General features: G+C 37.0%; 1 protein-coding gene across 1 annotated transcript in view; it reads left to right on the top strand.

Annotated features, from left to right (window-relative positions):
• GRID1 (glutamate ionotropic receptor delta type subunit 1) overlaps positions 1-24,364 on the top strand; it is an 809,472-nt gene that overhangs the window by 743,819 nt on the left and 41,289 nt on the right. The window contains exon 13 of the mRNA XM_049790649.1: positions 6,707-6,902. Within this exon, the coding sequence (XP_049646606.1) occupies positions 6,707-6,902 (196 nt within the window). The remainder of the gene's footprint in view (positions 1-6,706; positions 6,903-24,364) is intronic.

Here is a 24,364-nt window from a genome sequence, read left to right as displayed (position 1 = left end):
TTGTGGGCCTTGAATTCATGAGATGTCCTTAGGCTCTCTGGGTTAGCCTGAGAGTGTTTGTCTTTCTCTGGAGTGAAAATAGAACTATTTATTACTAACCCTCTGAATTTGCTTTTTACTGATGCAGAGAAGCTTTTGATAGGGAGGGAGAGCACTCTGTTTTACTAGTGGATGGTGGCTGCTTTGTGAGGTTCATGGGAGGTCTTCAAGAGTTGAGAGAGCAAGAGAGAGAAATGGGGAGAGAAAACACAGAGCTAAATCCCCAAGGTCCACAACTGTCACTCAGGCAGAATGAAAATTTTACAAATTATTCTGATATTATTTGTGTTTAAAATGTAATAAGCAGTTTAAATTTTACAGGAATATGTTTGCAACAGTGGAAAACTTACCAATGTTCAATGTTTTTATTCCTGTGTTTAGTAAACAGCTATTTTATAAAAATGTAAATACTATTCTCAAATGCTTGAAGTATTTTTTCTCTCACAACATTTAACTTGAACATTTTAAAAAATTCAATAAACAAATGAGGGTTGGGTAATAAAGAATGACCTGGAGGAGGAAACATTGGGGGAGGAAGTGTTCACATCTCTGTAGGGTCTTCAGTGGATATCACTCAAGACACATTTGCAGAAGGGACTTTGTATATTGCTAAGTGTCCTCTTCTGACAGTTCCCCAGGCTGGAATTCTGATCTGCTGTTATGCTGATAGCAGATTTGGGATATCTACTAGCATGGTTTCCTATAAAATCTCTGGCAGCTGTTAAGCAGACATAGCTTTAGGGGTAAGAAAAGCTCTATTCCTTGGAAGGAAAATCCAATCTCCAAGTCTCATCCAAACCATAATTCTTCTCTTAACTAGCCAGAGAAAGGTTCTGGAGAAGCCTTGAACTCCATTGACAAAAACATGCCTCTAGATACTTTATTAAATCACCCTATCTCTTGTTTCTATAACCTCAATCCCTTTTTTAATTAATAAAAATGGCACTTTCATCACTAGACACATGACATTAAGGGTTGGTAGATGATGCCGCCATAGGCCACTTTTGACCTCTAATTTATGTTCCTTCAGTCTGGAAACTACCACTTTAAAACATATTCTGAGACACTTGATAACGCTTTTAAAAACAAAAACAAGAGAAAAACATCTAGGACAGAAAGGTGTATAACCCTCATTTCCCACAGTTGTATTTTCTATCCCTTGCCTGGACATTAATAGCATTACAAGTTATTTATTACTTTCACTCTCCCCATCTCCACCATGCCAATGAAACCAGACTGAATACTGTGTGCTATTCAGATCTTATCACTAAACCTGAGAGCATGGCCTAAAAGTGGAAAATACTCAGAAAATCACCTTCTTTTTTTTTTTTTTTGAGTAAGTTAAGAGTGAAGATACTTACGAAATAATTAAGAGTTCAAGATTGAGAAGCATCTGGGTCTTTTGAAGTCTTTACCTGAAATTCTGTCCACTATAGAGCACAGGTTTGGGAGAGGAAGGAATGCACAATCTAGCAAAGATCCATGAAGGAAAATCCCAAACGGGAGAAAGAACAGAGAGTGAAAGCACGAGTGGAGCCTTAAGAAAGAGTTACAAGGGTTAAAGACATATATAGGCAGAGACATGAGTGCATTGATACCCATAATCTAAAAATATATCTTTATTTTGTCATGTAGGCTGATGGTGTATACCTATAAGGCAATCCTTTTTGCATATCTTTATCTCTTACAATCATATATGAGAGATATATAAGGTTTCTGGTATGATAGTTAAGATAGTCACATATTTTACTTAAGTGATGGGTATAGACTCTCTCTGGAGCCTTTTGGACATCCCTACTTCTTTCTTTATACTTTAAGGAAGAATAATAGAGCTTTGGGTATTTATAATGATCAGACCTATGATATAAATACCTCCAGAGTTTTGGGCATTTGCTTTACATATTTTATGCATTGATTTTTCTTTTGTTAACAGCGTTTATCTCCATTACCAATGTAAATGTTTTTGTAATATGCAAATATGTATTTGTAAATTCTGAATTATTGATTTTTTCATAATTCAAGTACTTTTATTTCTTTATAAGTGAAAATGTATCTCACAAATAATAAGGCTGATTTATGGACAAATGTCTGGGAAGGGGAGGAGTTGGTATTGAGCTGGGTAGATTGCCCTTGGCTGAAGGAGATTTTGTGATTGCTAGTGGTGCATGGTATTTTGAAGGAAATTTCCCCTCAAATATAAAGACGATCTGATGTACTTATAAAAGTTAGCTATGCTTTTTGTAGGAAAAGACCTACAAAATCAACATCCCAGATCAGTAGATAGAATAAGTTCCTGTTTATTCAAATCACTTTCATCAAAATATTATTGAGTGGAAGGTATTGTCTCTAAGAGAGGCTAAATTTTTTGCCAACAAAAAAATGTAAAAGAGGAAGATAGACAATAGACAACACAAACAAGGACCATGCAACAATGCTCAGTTATACCTTGACATTTGGTTATCAAATTCCCAAGTGGGATGACAATTTTAAAGACAATTTCTCCTTACAACTCTTCTCGCCTAGCGAGCAGTACTCACTGCTTCCCCATGTGAAGGACCATTCTGTCTCTCCTATCAGGTACCATCATGATCAGCAAATCCATTTCAGATTGTCTTATGCTCATCGTACCTTCAACCTACTTTAGACATCCTAGTTACCCAAAATGTCTACTGTTAACAAGGCAATAGGTTGGCTCTGAGAGGAAACATTTGCATATACCTTGGCAGTGAAAATCTATCTGCCACTGAGTCTTTAACTACCAGGTACTCAATAACTGTTTGTGGAACAGTGGGTTGAAGGACTTGAGCCAGTTGCATCATAAAGAGATTCTATCTCTGCCAGAGAGATCCCTTCTATGGTAGGTATCTATATGCTTTCTAGCAGTTGTTGCTGAGGCAACTAACTTGAGAAAATATGTTCAATTAGGAGTTCTTTCAGTGTAGTTGAGCTGCATTTGCTGGTGTGGAGGGGTATTCTTTATATCATGATTGTTTATCTTGGGTTTATTGCCCATCTTGGCTTGGAGTCTGGTGACATACTATCCCTCTTCTCCTTTATTGCTTCCTATCTATCACTTCACCTAGTACACTCTGACAAAGGCCCTCCCTGCACACACCTCCAAATAGTCTTTTACAGGTGTATTAACAAAAATATGGTAGTAGTGCCTACTGTGTGCTAGGTATGGAGGGGATGTGGACATTTTCTGGAAAGGTGGTGATACACATTTGAGATGGGAGATATGCTCATAATTATGGGCCATGGGAGTGAGGCCAGTGAACTGAGCCATGAGATTGGGCCAATGAAAATAAAAGTAGTGTTTGAGGGTGGAGGGGATGAGATTTACAGGAACAGAAATGGATATGAAGCCATAAACATTCTAGCTGCAGACTTGTCATTCGGAAATGATGCTCTCTGAGCCTCTGACCAGGGGCACAGTCATGAATAAATACTAGGAGAAGAGAGGAAATCTCCATTTCAAATGTGGAGATGAAACAGTGGTGCTATGCTTTTTAGCAGTTATGCATTCATTCCATACTTGTAGAAACTGCAGTAATTTAGAGCATTTCAGTATTTAGACTCAACTATGTAATTCAGACTGATGTTTCCCATTCATCAAAGCCTTGTGTTTGTTTGTATTACCACAGAAAAATAAAAAATGTGAAAAAATGTATGCCCCTCCTTTTATTACAGGGAAATTATGACAGTTACAACCCTTGAGGCCTTTCAAGTAAAGGAACATCTTGTTTCAATTAGATATAAATAATGAACAATAATTAGAAAGATTTCTTCATAAATTTGTTATTTTACATTTCCTTTTATCTGTCTGCAAAGCATTGAAACAACTCCTAAGCTATGTTTCTGGCCATGTAGTAGGAATATCACAGAACATGTATCCAAAACAAGAGGGAGACTGCATTGTTGTTTCCTCTATTCACATACCCCAAAAGCTGTGTCTAGCACTGCTGATGAAAATGTAGGGCAGCTTTGGCTCAAGAGCTCAAAATGTGTGTAGTCTGCCTAAGGGCCCAGACTTATCATAACAGCACAAAATAACTTCTACTAGTCAATAGCCCCAGAGTTTGCATCAGGCAAACTGAAAACACATACTTAATTTTCATTGTAGTCTTTTCTGATAAGTTGTGCTTCTAGCCTTATTTTTATTTTTTATACTTATTTATTGGAAGAGATTGGTACACATCTGGTTACTACTAGCTAAACTTTTAGAGATTATTCCTGGGATGCTTAGGGATCCATATACATTGATTGCTAGGAATTGAACCGGGATCTACTGTTTTCAGTGCAACTACCTGATCTCCATTCTGTCTTTCTAGACTTATTTGTTTTAAGTTTATAGTAATAAAAATGACAGAACTAAATATAAGCCAAAGTCAACAACAATGGAAGCAAAAGACCCAAACTTCAACAATCTAAACTTAAAACGGGCCTGTTATACTGGCAGATTGGGCAGCAAGGGGGGTCAGTGGGATGCTCCTGGGGAATATTGGTGGATGGAGGTTGACACTGGTGGTAGGATTAGCCCTAATTCATTGTATGTCTGAAACCCAATTATTAAGGACTTTGTAAATCATAATAGTTTCAATAAAATAAAATTTAAAGAATAATAGAAATGTGTTTTACAGACTGAGACATAGGGCATCTGTCTTCCTCAGATCTGCAATGTGTTATGAGTGTGAAGCAGGGAAATAAGGCAAATAGTTGCACTTTAAGATCTCTGGTTTCCTTTACCCTGGTCTCTCTGAAATCAGAATTTCAGAGGGCAAGCTGCCATAGAAATCATGTACATTATGGAAGTGATGCAGAGAAAGGTTTAAAGTCATTGATGGTTGTCCACGGTGATAGGTGGCCAATAATGGATCTCCAGAGATTTCTAGAAATATATCAAATAGATGATAAGAAGGAACTACAAGAAAGTGTGCACATTGGGACTGGAGTGATAGCACAGTGATAAGGCATTTGCCTGGTAAGTGGCCAACAAAGAATGGACCCCTGTTCAAATCCTGGCATCCCATATGGTGCCCTGAGCCTGCCAGGAGTGACTTCTGAGTACAGAACCAGGAGTAACTCCTGAGCGTCGCCGGGTGTGACCTAAAAATTAAAAAAAAAAACAAACTTTTTTTGAGCCATATCAGTGACACTCAGGGGTTATTCCTGGCTATGCGCTCAGAAATCACTCCTGTCTTGGGGGAACCATATGGGATGCTGGGGTTCGAACTGAGGTCTGTCCTGAGTCAGCCACATAAAAGGAAAATGCTCTACCGCTGCACTATAGCTCTGGCCCCCAAAACAAAACAAAACAAAGAAAAGAAAAGAAAAGGAAAGAAAAGAAAGAAAAAAGTAAGGGGCATATTCAGGAGCTACATATGGGCACTATATGGTATCTTAACATTGCCCATGAGGCTGAATGAAGTATAGAGCTACAACTAGAGACGATACATGAGATGGATTATACATGAGACAGATTAGGAAGACTGAATTACTTCATAAAAACCTTTATTTGGTGAGAGATTTTTATAATTGAAATAAAGAATCACGAGGTTGAAATATGGAAAGATCCTGGATCATCCCTGAGTTTGTGCTCATGACTCTTGAAATTTCTTTCTTTTTTCTTTTTTCTTTTTGAGTAACACCTGGTGACACTCAGAGGTTACTCCTGGCTATGCATTGAGAAATCACTCCTGGCTTAGGGGACCATATGGGACGCTGGGGGCATCAAACTGCAGTTCATTTTAGGTTAGTACGTGTAAGACAAATGCCCTACCGCTGTGCCACCAACTCTAGCCCTGAAATTTATTTCTAATGTGTGATGGTCTCTCAGAATGTTGAACCTCATCCCAGGGAAATAAATAATTTGTGAGAAAGTTGGTACTTCCTGGTCTTGACTATTTTATGTTTTTCAAAGATGGCTACTTCTTCTTTGCCTACAGGTTAGAAGTCTTTTTGTTTAGCTCCCCATGAACTTTTCCTATTTATTTCTCCAAAGCACTCAAATATGCTTTGCTTCATATTGACCATACTTTAAAAATATGTCAATTCTTAAAAATTAAATTACATTGAAATCTCAGATTTCTTGTTTTGATAAAAAAATTAATTAGTTGAAATGTGAAAAAATACAAGAGTTGGGCAAAACTCCAGAAGGACAGCATGATTTGGAGGGGTGATGACTCTCAATTGGCACATCTTTGCACATGTCTTAATGCACTCTCTTAATGGCAGATCTTTGTCAATCTTGCTTTGTCAATCTTGATTTTAATCTCCTGATTTGTGTATATATTTATTAAGCCCCTTTTGTTACCTTGGATCTTTTATACTGTGGTTTTCTGTCTATGTTTCTTCTGCAACTAGGCTATAAGCATCTTGAGAGCAGTAGGCATGTCTTATTCAGTCTCTTGAGTTCAATGCAGGATCTGGTTTTAAGAGCACAGTAGCCATAATTAATTAATCAGAATGAATTAATACAGCATAGATATAATGGTGATAAAACAAACCCCTGACAAGTCATACTGACAACTAATAACTCTAGCTGCCAGGAGTTTGGTCGGAAAATTGTGGCAAGCAGAACATGGACATCAGAAGACCTTTACAGTCCATTTATATCAGTAAATGGGACAACTTGCAACCATCATCTCACTGCCTTTTTGCATTTCAGAACATTTCAGGACCTTTCTAAACAAGTGGAGATGTCTTACGGAACTGTGCGGGATTCTGCTGTGTATGAGTACTTCCGAGCCAAGGGCACCAACCCACTGGAGCAGGACAGCACCTTTGCAGAGCTCTGGCGAACCATCAGCAAGAATGGTGGGGCTGAAAATTGTGTGTCGAATCCTTCAGAAGGCATCAGAAAGGTAGGTAGGAGGTGGTATGTGGGCATGCATTTGATTTGACAGCAGAATGGGAGTAGTCATGCCCAGATTTGGCAACATCTTTCCAGAAGCATCTCTTTTGAATGCCCTGTCATCTATAGGAAGATCCATCATCAGCCAATAAGTTAGGTATTTCCAAAGGCATGTGAATGTCAAGAGGCAGAGGCACACACTTTTGTTTAGTTAGATGCAGTAGAAAGATTCTGGAAGGCAACAGCAGAAGGAGCACATTAAGTATCTGCTCATTAAGTATCCTCTAGATTTTCAGAGCATCAGTGAACAAGAAAAATATTAATATTAATATTAAGATGTGAGCTTCATTCTTTAGGGTCCCATAGGATGGTGATCCAGAGGCATTTGTCTGCCCTCAATGAGATACTCAACAAACACTGAAGCAAATAACCTAGGTGATAAGTGAAGCAAGCAGAGGGATAAGGTTCAGATGATTGGAAGTGTGTCAACCAGGATTGGGATGTAGAAAGCCACATATCGGAGGGTGAAAACTATAGGGCAAGGGTTAGCTAGTGGACTGGGTATGTCTTTTAACTGTTGTAGTGGTGAGGAGGTGTGCTTTCTAGAGAATAATAGTGACAGTGGGGCTGGAGTAGAGGCTTTATGGTCTGTGACTGTAAGAGAGAACTAAGCAAGGACATAGTGGGAAGAGGCTATAAATAAATGAAAGGGAGAAAAATGTTATGACTTATAGAGAGTGATAATTTGTTTTTATTTTCATTAACATCATTCAATGACCTAAATTAAGCCTTCCATTATATACACAAGACTGAGAAATACAGGGGCCTACTGATGCCTGGGGCTCTTGATTGAAGAATTTGACATTTATCTACTATGTGCTAAGAATCTCTTGAAGTCTGATGGGGGAGGAAGATGAGGACGGTGTCATCCAGATAATGGTCATGATGGTGTCTATCCAGTGACTCTCACACATAATGATGGGATGTTATGCACATTATACTAGTGAACCATGAAAGAAAAATGCACACCTATAGACATCATGGCTTTCTTTCTGAACAGACAAGCTGTCCTTTGAATCTCTATACTTTATTGTTCCTATTATTCCCTGACAACCATGTCTGTGAAATTTTCACAGACACTATTTCACACATGTGTCTTACTTGCTTTATAAACTCTCTTCCAGTTCCTGCCAATTACTATAATCCCTATGGAATCTTCTCATAAGCCCTTAAACACATACACACACTCACTACACATATTCACATACATATGTATACACATACATACCTGGGTTTCACATTCATGGCTATTTGTTGATTGTGTAGCTATATTCTAGAGGGTATTGGATATAGGTATGAAGAAAGCATGAGAACTCCAAGCCTTCATCTTTATGATGAGAGGGTCATCAAAAACTAGCCATCATTCAAGAGATCTCCAGGGAAGCCCAAAGAAGTATACCAAGGACTGAAACCAACTTTAAAATAAATGGAGAATCATAAAGAAGAGGGTCTATGTCCAGTAGAAGCCACAGTTTCTGACTGTAGTGTTCTATTTTGGTGATTTTTAACAATAAAGCCAATCTGATCTTTGACCTCTGTCCAGCAGGGTCAGTTATAAATAATGAGCCAGATGGGTACTGTGGCATGCCAAGACTCTAAGTTAGACTTAACTCCCAAACAAGAGTAGGAGCAAGCTATTTATTGAACAAAATTTATGTTCCTTAACCCTGGTGCTTTGGCTCCAGATTCATTAGTCATAACAGGTACATTAAAAGTAAAATATTTACATAAAGTGACATCCAATCAATAAGAAGTTTTAAAGTATAGTCAGCTAATTGGTGATCTTTTGGTATATTCTTGCCTAGATACAAGTTTTTGCCTTCATTTTAAACAAACTGGACTTGTTTAACTCTGGGGTACTATCTAGACCTTATGGTTTTTGTTATGGGGACATTTCTCACACTCTATGTGGACTGGATATAGTAGGCATTTATCTTTCAAAAAAGTTAGCTGAACATGATCTCTTTAATTATTTATTTAAACTACTGGAAGTGTCTGGACTCCTAAGACAGATACAATTCTGTGAATCCCTAGCACTCACCAACTAAGCAAGATTATTTCTGTGTAGACATCTATCAGAGTTGAGAGAGAATTGAAAAGCTTCCCAGGAAGACATTTTCTTAGACACTTAAATTATTTATGAAAATGTGTGATATTAGATTTTTAATGTTTACTTTTAGCAAAGTGATCCTTAACAAAAAGAATGAAATGCGACAGCAATGCACTATTCTCACGCTCTCAAAATTTACTAAAACCTCTAAATTATTTTTTTAAAGGTTAACAGTTTATGTTTAATAAAGCTAGATTTTGGAGTGCTAGCAATCATTTTACATTTGTCATTTGTAGTGAGTGACTATGATTTTTTTAAATTGTGATCTGCATTGAGAGCAGAGAGATGGGGCTCCTCCAAGAGCAGCTGGCTGGAGTATAGTAATTAATAGGAAAGCTAGAGGGAGACAGAGTACTTCCTCTGTGTCCCATAAAAACTGAACAGAGGACTGAGAATCAGAAAGCCACATACCAGTGATGACATCCGGTGGCTGCATGGGGTGCAGTGCTTGGTAACTAAGCTGCTCTGTGTGCCCTGAAAGAATAATCAGGACAAGCAGAGGATTGAGTGATGACACCTGGCAGCTAAATGGGATGCAGTGGTAAGTGGGGAGTGGATCACTCGTCTCTGAAGCTGGAGTAAGTTTCGGCATGCCTTATATCGGCCTATAAGATAACCCCTGACTTTTTTATTTTATTTTATTTTTATTTTTTTAATTTATTTATTTAAACACCATGGTTACAAAAATGTTCATAGTTAGGTTTCAGCCATCAGCCACCTTTTACTAACGTAACTTTTCTGCCAACAATGTTTTTTTTTATAATTATCTTTATTTAAATACCGTGATTACAAACATGATTATAGTTGTATGATTACAGTCATATAAAGAACACCCCCCTTCACCAGTGCAACATTCCCACCACCAATTTCCCAGATCTCCCTCCTCCCCACCCCCCTACACCTGTACTCAAGACAGGCTTTCTACTTCCCTCATTCATTCACATTGTTATGATAGTTTTCAGTGTAGTCATCTCTCCAACTGCACTCATCACTCTATGTGATGAGCTTCATGTCATGAGCTGCACCTACCAGCCCTCATCTCTCTTGTCTCTGAGATACTGTTAAAAATGTCTTTCATTTTTCTTAAAGCCCATAGATGAGTGAAACCATTCTGCGTTTTTCTCTCTCCTTCTGACTTACTTCACTCAGCATAATAGAAGGGGTTTTTGTATTGTATTTTTGTGTTTCTCGGGTATATTCCTAGGAGTGGTATAGCTGGATCGTATGGAAGCTCAATTTCCAGTTTGTGAAGGAATCTCCATATCGCTTTCCATAAAGGTTGTACTAGACGGCATTCCCACCAGCAGTGAAAAAGAGTTTCTTTCTCTCCACATCCCCGCCAGCACTGCTTGTTTTCCTTTTTTGTGATGTGTGCAAAATCTCAGTGGCGTGAGGTGGTACCTCATAGAAGTTTTGATTTGCATCTCCCTGATGATTAGTGATGTTGAGCATCTTTTCATGTGCCTTTTGGCCATTTGCCTTTCTTCTTTTTCAAAGTGTCTGTTCATTTCTTCTCCCCATTTTTTGATGGGGTTAGTTGTTTTTTTCTTGTATAGTTCTGTCAGTACCTTGTAAATTTTGGATATTAGCCCTTTATCTGATGATTCCATTTTTCTCCTTCCCCATCCCCTGCCTGTCTTCAGGACAGACATTCTATTTTCTCTCTCTCACATTCATTGTCTCTATAGTCATTAGTACAGTTATTTCTCTAACTGTGCTCATTACTCTTTTGTGGTAAACTTGATATCAAGGGCTGGTGTTTCCAGCTTTCATCTTTATTGTCTCTAGGTATTAATACCATACTGTCTTTTATTTTTCTTAATTCCCCAGATAAGTGAGTATATTCTGTGTCTATCTCTTTCCCTCTGACTCATTTGACTCAGCATATTAGTCTTCATGTCTGCTCATGTATAGGCAAATTTAATGACTTCATTTTTCCTCACAGTTACACAGTATTCCATTGTGTATATGTACATTTCTTTTTCTTTCCTTCCTTCCTTCCTTCCTTCCTTCCTTCCTTCCTTCCTTCCTTCCTTCCTTCCTTCCTTTCTTTCTCTTCCTTCCTTCCTTCCTTCCTTCCTTCTTTTCTTCCTTCCTTTCTTTCTCTTCCTTCCTTCCTTCCTTTCTTTCTCTTCCTTCCTTCCTTCCTTCCTTCCTTCCTTCCTTCCTTCCTTCCTTCCTTCCTTCCTTCCTTCCTTCCTTCCTTCCTTCCTTCCTTTCTCTCTCTCTCTCTCTCTCTCTTTCTTTCTTTCTTTCTTTCTTTCTTTCTTTCTTTCTTTCTTTCTTTCTTTCTTTCTTTCTTTCTTTCTTTCTTTCTTTCTTTCTTTCTTTCTTTCTTTCTTTCTTTCTTTCTTTCTTCTTTCTGCCTTCCCTCCCTCCCTCCCTCCCTCCCTCCCTCCCTCCCTCCCTCCCTTCCTCCTTCCTTCCTTCCTTCCTTCCTTCCTTCCTTCCTTCCTTCCTTCCTTCCTTCCTTCCTTCCTTCCTTCCTTCCTTCCATTCAAATACCATGATTACAAACATGTTTATAATTAGTTTCAGACATAAAATGCATACCACCCTTCACCAGTACAACTTTCCCACCACCAATGTCCCCCATTTCTCTCTCCCTTATTCCCTGTCTGTCTTTGAGACAGGCACTGTATTTCTCTATCATGATAGTTGTTAGTGTAGTTATTTCTCAAACTGTGCTTACCACTTTTTGTTGTACCATAGTTTCTCTTTTTTTTCCTGGCCATACCCATTTGATCTTCAGGGGTTACTCCTGGCTAAGCGCTTCGGGGGACCATATGGGATGCCAGGGGATCAAACCGCGGTCCTTTCTTGGCTAATGCTTGCAAGGCAGACACCTTACCTCTAGCGCCACCTCACCAGCCCCGTACCATAGTTTCTTGAGCCACTCATTTGTTGTTGGGCATCTGGTTTGTTTCCAGATTCTTTTTGTTTGTTTTTGGGTCACACCCAGCTGTGCTCTGGGGTTACTACTGGCACTGTGCTCAGAAGTCGTTCCTGGTAGGCTTGGAACCATATGGGATGCTGAAGTTCAAACCTAGATCCACCCCAGGTTGGCCTCATCACTTTAGCCCCTGTTTTCAGATTCTGGGTATTATAAATAGTGCTGCAATGAAAATAAGTATACAGAGGGCATTTTTATATTGTGCGTTGTTGTTGTTGTTGTTCCTAGGGTATATCCCTATTAGTGGTATGGCTGGATCATATAAGAGCTCAATTTCCATTCTTTTGAGGACTATTCATATTGTTTTCCATTAAGGTTAGAGTAGATGGTATACCTACCATCAGTGAATGAGAGTTCCTTTCTCTCCTCATTCACTCCAGTGCCAATTGATCTTGTTCTTTGTGATATGTACTAGTCTCTTTGGCATGAGATGGTACCTCATTGTTTTGATTTGCATCTTTCTGATGATGAGTGATGTGGAACATTTTTTTATTTGCCTCTTAGTCATTTTATTTTATTTTTGAGGAAATCTATGTATATCTTCTCCCCAAGTTTTGATGTGGTTAGATGGTTTTTCTTGTTAAGTTCTGTCAGTACCTTATGTATCTTAGATATTAACCCTTTATCTGATGGATGTTGGGTGAATAGTTTCTCCCATTCTGTGGATGACCTTTATACTCTAGTGGTTGTATCTTTGAAGTGCAGAAGCTTCTTAGTTTAATATAGTACTATTTATTTATCTCTGCTTCAACTTGTTTGGACAATGGTGTAAAACTTCTAAATTTTTATTATACTACAAATAACTGTTCCTATCTGAAGTTCCTAGTCTTTTATCCATTACAATTAATATTTGTAACTATTAATGACTTGATTTGAGCATAATAAATATAAATTTAATGTAAAGTCTTTAGTGAATAGAACACCTGGGAAAAATGGCCTTCAGGGTTTCTTTCTCTGTTTTCTTGTCTGTCATAGAGAGCCAAAATGCTTTTCTCCATAGTAATCTTACAAAGATTCATTGCAATAGTGCTATAAAAAAGGATTTTTTTTTAAGAAAAGGTAATTGCTATGACTACATTTAACTTCCCTTTTTTGGGGGTCACACCAGTTGACGCTCAGAGATTACTCCTGGCTATGCTCTCAGAAATTGCCCCTGGCTTAGGGACCATATGGGACACCAGGGGATCGAACGCAGTCTGTCATAGGTTAGCCGCCTGCAAGGCAAACGCTTTACCACTTCCGCCACTCCTCTGGCACCTACATTTAACTGCTATTAATTATAACATACTCTAAGGAAAATACAAAGTCAAGTCATATACTGAGAGAGATAATTTGTAGTGTTCACAGTCAATATAAGATTGATACCCATAAACTGATTAATAATGATACTGATTATTGAGGCCAAGTTAGTCAGAGCTTGACTCATTCACATGTCCATAATAATCAATACTGATATTGATGATTAATTGATATTGATATCAATATGAGTAACTTTTACACATCAGTAAGGAAATCTCAAATTTAATCAAGAAATAAGCAAAAAATTTCACAGGCTTTTCCTAGAAGAGGCAACACATATGGACAATAATTATATGAAGAGATCTTCAGTATCACTAGTGATTCAGAAAATGCATATCTAGACTATAAAGATATATTATTTTGCACCAATAGACCTATACAAAATAAGAGGTGGTGAGGAGGATGGGACTAGCAGGTGGTTAATTGCTGGTGGGAGTGTACTCAGTACAGCCTCTTTGGAAACAGGTTTGTCATTCGCTTATAAAATAGAACATTGGCACACTCTATACGTAGCAATTCTACTTCTATTTGTACACCCCAAATAAACTTCCACAGCACTCTAGAAATGAAAAAGGCCATAAAATCATTGCTTATAAAGCCAGAACTCTGGAAATAATCCAAGTGAGCATTAACAAGATAAAAATTAGGGAACCTGCAATGAAATGAATGTACTTATAGCTTCATGGAGTAATCTTAGTGGAATAGTATTGATTAAAAACAGTAAAAGGGAATTTTGTATAAGTTAACTAATCGAAAATAATATACAGCGGAATGTTCTTTTAAAAATGTATGAAAACATGCACAGCACATACTCATAACCTAAGTAATGATAAAATACAGGTTTCATATTAGATTACTACTGTTTGGAGAGGCTGAGCAACTGGGAAGGTTGTGATGTTTAGCTGAATTTATGTTGGTTCAGTGATAGATTTATAGTGTTTAAAATTTTCTCATGATAATAACTGAGAAATAAGTTAAAGCTGAAGAACATCCTTGGACAAGAGGGTGGGTTTCTTGAAACAAGGGTTGTGATTATTTTATGTATCCCTACTGAGTCTTCTAAATATTTAAGTTGAGGCCAAGTTAGACAGAGTTTGACTCATACATATGCTAACCTCATCTAACTTCTAGGCCCCGATATATATGCCTGTTCTTTTCCTGATCTACCTTAAGAGAAAATACACCGTCATCAAAACTATCTAGAGGGTGATAAATGTGAAGAAGGGTTATCAAGGAAGTACCTCATTATTATCCTACTTAATCTAGTATGCTGCTGGCTTATTAGAAATCATTCACCCTCTAGTAATACTGAGAATCTTATTCATGAATAAAACAATTCAAAAACTAGTAAGTAGTGGAAGGTGCATTGTAAGAAATCCTTATAAGTGCCTGTAGCTTCATGGTAAGGATTTAATCTTTTGCTGTTGTTGTTCATAGAATGTCACTTTTATAACCCCAAACCCAAACAAGATTTGGAGTCACATTTTACCTCTTGTATTTGTATTTCTAAGATAAAACTTAGACAAATAAATATAAAGGCTTTTATAATGACTGTTATAATAGTGAGTCTATAATATAGTCAGAAAATGGAATGCACTGATTGTTTTTTACTGGAAAAAAAGCTGGAAGTCACTCTCAGTTCTTTCTTCTTCTTGTGACAGTTAGGGTAACAACATTACTAAATGTCTGAATTATTTCTGTTACCTTTTCTGGAGCTGACCCTCACCCTCAGGGTTGCTTCAGAAGCTTTGTGAACCCCTGGGCCCATTACAGACAAGACTAGGGTGGCTATACCCAGAGTGAAGACCATACTCTTAATCCTAAAATTAAAAGGAAATTCAACAAGTATGAAAATGTGAACCCAATCCTGACATCTATGGAGGATTGAAATCTCTAAATACAAAACAGAACCATCTTATGTGTCATGTAGGCAGTGTACTAATGAGTTGAAGTAGAAAGGCCTCCAAGAGATACCACATGAAAATATTGAAAATTTTTATTATAGCTATGTCTGGTAATTTCAGTATTATTTACAATGAGGTTTTGATATAGAGTTAATTTTACCACCAAAGGATTCAAACTCTCATCACTGCCCTTAGGTCACTTCTAGTCTACCTCTTCTTTCCTTTTCATTTCATACCCCACTCTTGAATCTCAGGGATTTTAATCCATATTTTTCACAATTTAATTTCCATAATTTAATTTTTATAACTTAATTTAATCTCCATTATTTAATACTATTTTATTCTTTGCTTATATATAAGTACATATATATCGCAGATGACAGATAATTCTTAAGAAAAAAAGAAGGTATATTTGCCTTTCTCTTTCTTTTCTATTTTGTCTAAGATGGTGCTTTTCATATTTATACAAGTTGTAGAAAATTTCAAGATTTCATCTTTCATATAGCTGTGTAATAATCTATCATGTATATGTACTACTTTTACATTTATCTGATGTTGTATTTTTGTTTCATGTTCATAGTATGTCCAAGTGTTTCTATGAACATATTATTGACATAGATTTTTGAGTTAATGTTCGGTGTCCTTGGGGCAGTACCAAGATGTAAAATTACTGGATCATGTGGAATCTATATTATATTTTAATGTCTGTTTATATGGAGGCTGAACCAGATGACATTCCTGCCAAAAATGAATGAGGGCTCCTTTTTTTCTGCTTATCTATCAACACTGATGGTTTCAGTCTTTCTGATATGGCTTTTTTAATAAATGACAGTTTCAAATAATATCTGCCATTTTGATTTGCATTAATATGTCACCAGAAACTTCTTGATCACTAAAAGGATGAGTTTACTTATATTAGGTTACTCAATATTGCTCAGTTACTCAGAGTAAGTATCATTTCCTGTGAGTTCATATTAAAGAAGGAATATAATTACTAATGTAATTACTAGTAAGTCAAGAGACTATATTGAAAATAACTACCCTCAGAGTCATGCTATCATTTTTTTCCTCGAGTATGACAGCTTTCAATGACTTGAAATTGATTTAATAGGGAAATTCATTTTATTGTGGCTGCCCATAAGCAGCAGTGCTAAGTGCTTACTCCTGGCTCTGTGCTCAGAGATAACTCCTTGAGGTTGGGGTGGGTTTATATATATGGGTTAATATATATATATATATATATATGTTTTATATATATATATGTTTTATATATCTGGGTGGGTTTATATATGGTGGTAGGGTTGAACCTAAATTGCCTGCATACAAGGCAAACACCTTGTCTGCTATACTATTGCTCCCCCCTATAGATCACTTAACTGGAAATGATCACTGTTGCACCCACATTTGTGACAAATGGAAATGGCAGCCCTCGCTAGAATCTAGAGCAGAAATCAATAGCTTATTTTTGAATGGGAGTGATATTTATTTATTTATTTACAGACTAAAACCTTTTACAACAGACTCATCTGGCATCCACTAAATCTAAATCATTAAAGGATTTTATGAGTCATCTTTGCTATCTAAGAAAAAAACATATAGAATAGAAATACAACTGGTGCAGTCATTATGGAGGTTAGCCTCCATAAATCAGTGATGAGACACATACAGAATAGCTTTGGGATTCCTTCTAGACGTTCTTTGAAAGCCTTCTCTCTCTCTCTCTCTCTCTCTCTCTCTCTCTCTCTCTCTCTCTCTCTCTCTCTCTCTCTCTCTGTGTGTGCTCTTTGTGTGTGTTTTTGGGTCACACCCAGCAGTGTTCAGGGGCCACTCCTTGGCTCTATGCTCAGAAATCACTTCTGGCAGGCTTGGGGGACCATATGAGACGCCGAGATTTGAACCACCATCCTGCATGCAAGGCAAATGCCTTACCTCCATGCATTCTCTCTGACTCGAAAGCCTTCTCTTAAAAAAGAACCTTGCTAGTCTTCAGAGAGCAGAAAGGTCTCTTCATTGTATTCAATCATAGTCTCCTGTGAGCCAGGAGGAAAGGCTGCTATAGGGGCTGGCAAACTACAGCCGAAGAGCTAAATCTATCCCATTTCCTGTTCTTCAGAACCAGGAGTAAGCCCTGAGCTTCGCCAGATGTGACCCAAAAAGCAAAACAAAAATATACATTGTCTAGCTTCATATCATCTAGAAGATTTTAATGCATCTAGAAGTCTGAGTACCTCATTAAGTATCTCGCTGTTTACCTTCTATAGTTCTATGCTGTTGATAGCAAAAAGTAATCCAATAAATGCACCATATCGCTTTATATTTAATATATACAAGTATATCTAAAAGTGTGGCATTTGACTCTTTATCCCTACTTTAAATATATAAACATCATCATTAATTTTGTCTTTGGCAGTGCAAAGACTTCAAAAACTGCTCTTGAACACAGAATCTTCTCTTGGGCAAGTCTTCTTTAAAATCTATTAAGCAGGGTCCATGTCAGATGGACTAGATACACTATTTCTTTCATCTAAATCACCATTTGATTATTTTTACCTCTATCATGTAGATATTGGACCTGAGTCTCAGAAAGTAAATGAAATGTTCTAAGTTATATAAATGTCAACAAACATTACATTAGCCCTCCAGGCTCTCCTCTTCCCATAGCAGCACCCTATTTCTGTTCTTCAGAAATAGAGAAAATTGTCTTCTTGCAGTTTTTATACTGGCTTTCATTCTCTTTCCTATTTTCGTTTTTTCTTTTCTTTTTTTTTTTTTTTTTTTTTTTTGGTTTTTGGGCCACACCTGGCGATGCTCAGGGGTTACTCCTGACTGTCTGCTCAGAAATAGCTCCTGGCAGGCACGGGGGACCATATGGGACACCAGGATTCGAACCAACCACCTTTGGTCCTGGATCGGCTGCTTGCAAGGCAAACGCCGCTGTGCTATCTCTCCGTCTCTTTCCTATTTTCACCCAATAGATATTTCCTGGCTTCTATTTATAAAAGTTTTACTCCTTCCATATGCTATAACAAAATTGAATTAAGTATATTTTGACTTACAGACTATTAAAATATCAATTAAATAAATTTTGAAATGCAGAATTGAGTTGGTCAGTGCTTCAATTAATATGGTCATAACTTTGTCAAAAAACACATCTTTAATTTTTTTTCTTTAGCGTTATCAACATTATCAAGTAACATCCAGCCTAACCCAATCTCTGGACAATGTCATAACTGACCTAGATGGTCAATTTATTAAGCCTTTCTATAAATCGGTCTTAATACTTAATAACACTGTCAAATGAAATACAGTGTTAGTAGTTTAAATGCCAATCTTCACAGCTCATTGAGCTCCTTGAATAAATAGACAAGTAACTTGTTTCAGACCCTGTGACCTGAGATAGTATTTTTCACAAGTAGCTTTTGAGCCCAGCAGTTATAACAGAAGGTGGTTTTCTCCACTCACTCAATATTGCTGAGGTCACAGAGTGTGAATATATGTGTTGGGAAAAATGTGATCCACAAATCTGCTTTATTTCCACACTTTCCTAATGCTTTTTTGGTGCCAGATTGTCTGTGGGTATTACCCATCAGCACCTGCCTTTCTTCCTTCCCCCTGCTCTCTGCATTCTGACAAGGAGTGTTCTTGTAGTACATTCAGACTGACAATTGCTAGACAGGATATGCTCAGAAGGACCGAAGTTTTACCTGGAGAATCTCAGTGTCACAGCATCCTCCATTTGGAAGGAGGGAGTTTAAGAAAGCTGTGGTTTCAGGGCATGCTGGAAGTTACTGTGTAAAGGGAAAGAAGCTTATGTGCAATTTATACTGTGCTTTAAAGATATAATGGCTAAGAAGGTTTGGCCATCTTGATAAAATAGATCCTTGATGCAGAATTGGTATGAACATGCTAGATCTGTGATATAGAAAAAAAGCAGCATATCATTGTAGCATCACTTGGTCTTGCAGGTATGTTCCAAGACACATATTTTGCACTTTCTCTTTTAGTTAATGCAAATCAGGGATTTGGGGATTTGGGTATTTTCTAGACACTGGAACTTTATAATTAATATTGGTGAGTTCTATGGAGCTAGCCCTGTTTGAACATGGTGTCTACAGCCTATAGATGAGTTTTTAAAAATATACTCTGAGGAGCCTTACAATGGTAAGGTGTTTGCTTCGCATGCGGCCAACCTGGGATGGACCCAGGTTCAATCCCTGGCATTCTATATGGTCCCCCAAGTCTGCCAGAAGTAACCCCTGAGCACTGCTGGTTGAGGTCCCCATACCAAATATATATATATATATATATTCTGAATATGTAATATATTATAAATACACTATATGATATACTATATATAACATATTTAGTATATAATATATACTCTGAATATGTTAGTACAGATATAAAATAACAGTGAAATATGTTTTCAAATTTTAACTTATCCTTTATTTTCTTAATGGTATCTTGTGAGGACTAGAAATTTTAATTTTTTATAAACCGTATTTGAATTTATGGGGCCGGAGTGGTGTCTCAAGTGGTAGGGCATTTGCCTTACAGGTGCTACCCTAGGACAGACCACAGTTCGATCCCCCAGTGTCCCATATGGTCCCCCAAGCCAGGAGTGATTTCTAGCATAGCCAGGAGTAATCCCTGAGCATTACCGGGTATGGCCCAAACAAACAAGCAAACAAAAGATATTTTAATTTATGACTAATAGTGATGTGTTCTAAGAAAAGGGATTTACTATATGAAACAAATAAGTTTCCCAGGTTCCCCATACATATGTTCAATTGACCTCACACAATTTATTTTTTTATTATTTTGTGGAGACTCTAGTAAGCACTAGTAAGCCCCACTAGTGCTTGGGGTTTACTCCTGACTTTGTGATCAGGTGGTACTTAAGAATACATTTATGGTGGTATTTAGGGGACCTTATATGTATCTGGGGATTAAGCCAGGGTTGGCTCCATGCAGATGAGAACCTTGATCTTTGTCCTATCTCTCTGTCTCAGGCACTATTTTTTTCTAGTAAAATAAATTATTTAATTAAATCACATTGAGATAAAAACCTAAAAGTTGTTCATGACTTTCTATCATAAAATGTCCAACACCCATCCCTTCACCAGTGCACATTTACTGCTACCAATGTCCCCTTTTCCCTGCCACCTTTCCACCTGCCCTCTCTCCTGCTTGTGTCTATGGCAGAAGTTTTTCTTCTGTCTGTCTGTCTGTTCCTTTTTTACTTTTAAAATCTGTGGATTGCAAACGTATTACTGAAGGGATATCATTCATTTCACTTCTTCCTTTCAGCACACAGTTCTTGTCCAGAGTGATCATTTCCAACTATCATTGTTATAGTGGTCCCTTTTCTGCCTTAACTGCACTTCTCTGCTATTTGTGGCAAGCTCTGTACCATGTGCTGGTTCTCCTGGTTCTTATCTCTATTGTCTTGGGAATTATTACCATACTATATATATATATATATATATATTTATATATATACTGAATATATATATACTGAATCTCTCCCTCTGACTCATTTCACTCAGCATAATACTTTCCATATCCATCAATATATAAACAAATTTTATGACTTTATTTTTCCTAACAGCTGAGTAGAATTCCATTGTGTAGCTATACATAGTTACTTTATCCACTCATATATTCTCATGTACTTGGGCTGTTTCTAGATTCTAGATATTGTGTATAGTGTTGCATGAACATAAGGATTTAGAGGGCTGTGCTACATTGTGCTTTTGGGCCCAAGGTTATATATTCCCAAGCACAGTATTCCTGAGTTATGTGGGAACTCAATTTCTAGATTTTTGAAAAGTGTCCACATTGTTTTCTAAAAAGGCTGGACCAATTGCCATTCTCACCAGCAGCGAATGACAGTTTCTTCTCCCTGCATCTGTGCCAGCATTGGCTGTTTTGATCTTTGTAATGTATGCCACTCACTGTACTCCTTACCAAAATGAACTTATTTACTAACAAATAGGTTTGATGGTTTGAGTAAAATGAATTGACATTATTATTTTTAATTTATGGATATTCTATTCTTCCCTTCCATGGATTTATGTATGAATTCTTTAGTTTTGTTTTTAGTTTTAGGCTTTGCACTCAGGGATCACTCCTAGCAAAGCAGGAGGACCATATGTGTTGTTTGGAAATCAAATCTTGCACAGCTACTTACAAGGCAAGGGCCTTACCAGTCGACTTTCTCTCTGATCTGTCTATTCTCATGAAATACAAAAATGTCTAAGACTATAGCTTTATAATAATTCTTTAAATTGGGTAGCTATAAGTGCTCCAACATGATTCTTCTTTGAAATTGCTCCTTGGGAAATTCCAGCTTCTTTTCATTTTTTTATTAAAATGTTAACACATCTTATTTATTTTTAAAAATCTTGAGATTTTGATAACTGTTAACATTTCCATAATTCATGTTGGAAAAGTTATGTTCTTTAAATATTACCTTTTATCCTATTAACTTTTTCAATATGACAAAATTTGATCTTATTAATTTTTATTGTTTTATTGATGTATTTATGTTAACATTTTTCTTACTTTGATTTTATTTTTAATCTCTTAATGATTAAAATTTAGATAATTTTACTCTTTTAAAATTTTTGTCATTGGGACCAGAGCAATAGCACAACGGTAGAACTAGGGTGTTTACTTTGCTGCACGCAACCGACGTTGGGCGTCCTGGGTTTGATTTCCAGCATTGCAGATGGTACCCTAAACCTGCCAAGAGTGATTTCTGAGTGAAGAGCCAGAAATAACCTCTGAGTACTGCCAGGTGTGCCCTTCCAAAACCAAAACAAAAAACTTAAAAATTTTGGTATAGGGGCTGAAGTATTAGCAGGGTGGGATGGGCATTTGTCTTGCATGTGGCCAACCTGAGTTTAATCCCTGGCTTCTCATATGATTCCTCAAGCCTGCCAGGAGTAATTTCTGAGTGAAGAGCCAGGAGTAACCCATGAGTGCCATGGGTGTGGATGAACATTGTTATGAATACTTAAAACAATAGATTTTTCTTCTAAAACTGTTTTACTTTAATCTGACATGTTTTAAAAATTATTACTATTATTATTTGCAGTGCCTGCACTTGACCCAGGTCCTCATACACACAAAGCAAATATACTACTACTGATACACTCAAGCACATGCTCAGCAGTGCTTAGAACTTTCTCCATGCTCTGTATTGGGGGATAACTTCCAGCAGAGCTCAGGAGCAATATAATGTGACCTGATTAAACCTGGCTTGGATATGTACAAAATAAAAGCCCTACCAACTATACTGTCACTCCAGTCTCTACTGATAGGTTTTTTTTTTTAATATAATGTTTCTTCATTATCATCTACATCAAGATATAAAGCATAATTCTTAGTCTTTTTAAGTGTTCTCACTGAAGGATGGCACATGACTATGACTTGATGTGGGAAATACTATGCAGATAGAGAACTGGTATTTATTTTATTTAGTGAGATTAGGGAAAGTTTCCTTAGAAAGCTGTCACACATATCTTAGGATCCAAATATTTTAATTCAGTTTCTTTTTCAAGATACAAAAGTAGGATATGAAAGGAAAATGGCCAGTAGGAAATACATAGAAAATAATAGCAAGCAGATCAATAAAAGATGACAGTATAACAGAAACCTCATGTTTATTTCTAGTCAGTAAACAGATTTCCTAGTTGGGAAATGAAGGTAATGTTGTGTTTTTCCTAACACTATCTGTCTACAGAACTCCTTCTTGTGACTCCTTTTCTAGGTATCTTGATTGGATAATAAACCTGTGCTTTCTTTACATGGTTTATTATTATGGTCCAAAGCAACTTCAATTGTGCTGAAACTCAATACCCTGAAATACATGTCGACCTTTAAAATAATAGAAGGTTTGAATGAAATATTAGGTTACATATGACAATTTAATTTTAGGAATTTTGATGGGACACACGAGGGTACTCAGGGATTATTCGAGGCTCTTCAGGAATTATTTCTGAAGGCTCAGGTTACTATATGGTATGTTGGGGATCAAATCCATTTTAATCATGTGCAAAGCAAGCAACCTACCTGCTTTACTATCTCTCTGGCCCCTACAAATAATTAACTTTTGTTTTAACTAAATTCCCATGAGATACAGAGTTAAGAAGTTGTTGATAGTGAGGTTTCAGTCATACGGTGTTCCAATCCCCATCTTTTTACTAATGTTCATTTTTCAACATCAATTTTCCCACCACAAGTTTAAATTTAATATAAGCATTAATAAAAATATTAGAGGTGCTAAGAGATAGTCCTAAAGTTAAGGTACTGACCTTGAATCAAGCCAACCCTGTTTTGCAGCCCAAGCACCGTATATTGTTCCTCCAGTACCATGTAGTGAATCTGAGCACACACCCTAGTGCTGATCTTGGTTTTATGCAAAAGTAGATTTGGTATTATCTTCTAAAAAGTAATGCTGATTTACTGAAAGGTCAGATCAGAGTGAAGATAAGATTGATTCTGGAATAAAAGAACTTTGCTTCCTTTCTTATTTTACTCAGAGTTTTTCTTCTTTCCATTTGGACCTTGCATTGTGGTTGAAATAATTAAGGTATTAACTGAATCATAATGACACCATGTGAGAAGCCTGAGAATAGATTAGATAGTTGCCTGTACATTATTACCTCAATTATGCTTCTAATTACTCAAGTATTTGTGAAAGAATGAAAGTTTAAGAAGGGCAGGGACTTGCTGAAGATCTAGGATGAGTCAGTCACAGACACAAATATTGGTAAAAGCATTTTTCTCATTCCTGCACCTATGTTTTAACCTTATGGCATTCTATGAAAATGGAGGAGATCCCTGATTAAAATAGGATCTTTGTACACCTTGGTATTTACTACATGGAGTAAGTAGTGTTTCCCTTATTGATTAACTGGTTCCTGGTTATCACCTCTATGACCTCATCCAAAGCATGCACTTTTTCTGAACACTTCCTGAGACTTTTTCTCCTTGCAGATCAAGGATTCCTGGATTTTGTGCACAGTACTGGGCCTCTTGGTGTATAGACTCATCAGATGTTATCACTTCATTAGTGCCTGCTTTGTTGCACCTACAAGGCTTATCTCTTAATCATGTGTCTGTCTTCAGGAACTGGA

The sequence above is a fragment of the Suncus etruscus genome, chromosome 17 (genome assembly GCF_024139225.1).
Source record: "Suncus etruscus isolate mSunEtr1 chromosome 17, mSunEtr1.pri.cur, whole genome shotgun sequence".
NCBI lineage: Eukaryota > Metazoa > Chordata > Mammalia > Eulipotyphla > Soricidae > Suncus > Suncus etruscus.
Note: the sequence above shows the minus strand (reverse complement) of the source record. Positions and strands in the feature narration are given on the sequence as shown.